The 2500-nt window shown below is 44.8% G+C and overlaps 1 protein-coding gene across 1 annotated transcript in view; it reads left to right on the forward strand.

Annotated features, from left to right (window-relative positions):
• The window catches only part of LOC143038586 (phenoloxidase 1-like), a 32538-nt gene that overhangs the window by 4911 nt on the left and 25127 nt on the right, over positions 1-2500 (forward strand). Inside the window, exon 3 of the mRNA XM_076207990.1 lies at positions 1283-1469. Within this exon, the coding sequence (XP_076064105.1) occupies positions 1283-1469 (187 nt within the window). The remainder of the gene's footprint in view (positions 1-1282; positions 1470-2500) is intronic.

The raw sequence follows: 2500 nt of genomic DNA on the forward strand, positions 1-2500 counted from the left end.
CTGCCCCATACAGTGGTGTTGGCACAATCACTCCTTCATACAGTCTCCTCTTAGCATCCATTCCCAAATGTCTATTCCTCATTACACTCTTTAATCCACCAAGGCATTTACTCGCTTCTCTTAATCTACATTCTACCTCTACTTTCACTCCACCTTTCCCTGCCACATTTGCACCCAAGTATCTAAAACTATCCACTTCCTCCAGTCGCTCTCCCTTAATGTTCACTTCCAGTCTACTGCCACTTTCACCCCTTGTACATCTCATCACCTTACTTTAAACCAACATTTATCTTTAGCATTCTTCTATCACATACTCTCCCAAACTCTGCCACCAACTTCCTCAATCCCTCCTCCGATCCTGCCACAAGCGCAGTGTCGTCCGCAAACAACAGCTGGCTCACCTCCCACTTTTCTCCATTTTCTTTAACCATCTCCAATCCCTTGCCCACTACCCTTGCATTTACCTCTCGCACCACCCCATCCATGTATAAGTTGAACAGCCAGGGCGACATAACGCATCCTTGACGAAGTCCCACCTTTACCTCGAACCACTCACTCTCTCCATTTCCAATCCTGACACAAGCTCTACTATTCTCATAAAAACTCTTGACAGCTCCCAGAAGCTTTCCTCCTATCCCGTATATCTGCATAACCTCCCACAGTGCCTTCCTGTCTACCCTATCATAAGCCTTTTCCAGATCCATAAAAGCCCAAAAAACATCCTTCCCCTTTCCTATAGCTTTCTCACATATCTGTCTTACCACAAAGATCTGATCTACACAACCTCTACCTGTCCTAAATTAGTAGGGAAGACCAATAACGGGTGGTTTTGCAAGACGGACGTCATCGATGCATCTCCCTCATATCCTTTTCCAAAACCACCTCATTTCCATCCGGAGGTTCGGCCCCGAGGGGCTGACGCTCGATCTCTGAACCTGTATCAGGATCTTTCTCCATCTGTTTTGACTGTATAGCCTCGTTGACACGGGACTAGTTTAGTAGCCGCTAGTGCGAGCGACCTGTAAACTAGCCCTCTACTTGCCCAGTGTAAACGGAAAGTTACTTGCCGTTAGGTAAGTTAACTTCCATCCAAAACTAGCGGCTGCTAAGTTAGTCCCGTGTCAACTAGACTTGCATCCAATTTCTTATTACATAAGGAGAGCTTACAACCGGCCACTGATCCCATCCTCTCGCAGCTTTCAACCCTCTACATCAGTGATCTTTACAATACCCCGTTTTCTATTCCTCCACCATCTCGCGCCTCCTGACACCCGTCCTGCAGCCCCCTGGAATGGAACTGGCGCCTCGATCCGGGCCCAGCCCCGGGAGAACCGTCGTGACCGTGTCCCCTGTTGACAACCTGAAAGACGAGCTCGGAAGCGCCCTGTCCATCCCCAAGGGGGCCGTCTTCTCCGTCTTCCTGAAGCAACACCGGCAAGCGGCCAAGGACCTCATCGCTTGCTTCCTAAGTAGGTGTGGTCGAACTTGGGACTTCTTTGCGGGCTGTTTCACACAGTTACACGTGTTTTTGTAGACTTTGATGTACTGGGAGTACACGGATATAAACACAATATACTTGGGGTGGAGTAACAACAACAGAAACAATAACAACCATAGAAACAACAACCACAGAAGCAACAACAACAGTAATTTTCCGGCCGAACCTAAATCTTCATTTTGTTCTTTGTGTGATGAAAAAGCAGATATTAAATTACGCAAAGGTAAAATAGTAATAAAGTAGATTGATATTACCAACAGTAGTAGAAGCAGTAGTTATAGTTGCAGTAATGATAGTGCTGTAGTGGCAGTGTACCAAGTAGTATATAGCAATATTACTATTAGTATACAAAAGTGATATAAAGAGTAGTAATGAAAGTCGTGATAGTGGGAATATTACTTATAGTATCCAACACGGTACTACTAATAGTATTGAAAATATAACTATTGATAAAAGTAATCCTGGTACAAGAGGCAATAGTAATAGTTGCATTAGTAATAACGAATTCGCAGTACTCCTGGTGGTTACATATGCAGCAATAGTCGTTTAATAGTTCTGCAAGGAGTAGTAGTGGTTACATTATTCAGAATGATAGTATGATGCATTTTGTGTGTTACATGAAAAGAAAACAGAGCAACTTTTTGGTTTATCTACAGCGTCTTTCTGATTTGGAAGACCAATTGTGACAAATTGTAGGACATGGTGGGAAAAAGAGGACAGAATTCTGATTTGAAATCATAATGAATAAAGGAGAAGTAACCTTCGCCTCACTATCACCCTCCTCCTCTTCCTCCTCCTCCTCGTCCTCCTCCTCTTCCTCCTCCTCATCTTCTTCATCCTCCTCCTCTTCCTGATCTCTCTCTTTCCCCTCCTCCTCCTCTTTATTCTTCTCCTCCTCCTCCTCTTTATTCTTCTCCTCCTCCTCCTCTTTATTCTTCTCCTCCTCTTCCTCCTCCTCTTTCTCTTCCTTCTCCTCCTCCTCCTCCTCCTCTTCTCCTCATC

This window comes from Oratosquilla oratoria, chromosome 24, assembly GCF_046742065.1.
Source record: "Oratosquilla oratoria isolate Oo_2021 chromosome 24, ASM4674206v1, whole genome shotgun sequence".
In the NCBI taxonomy this organism is placed as follows: Eukaryota; Metazoa; Arthropoda; class Malacostraca; order Stomatopoda; family Squillidae; genus Oratosquilla; species Oratosquilla oratoria.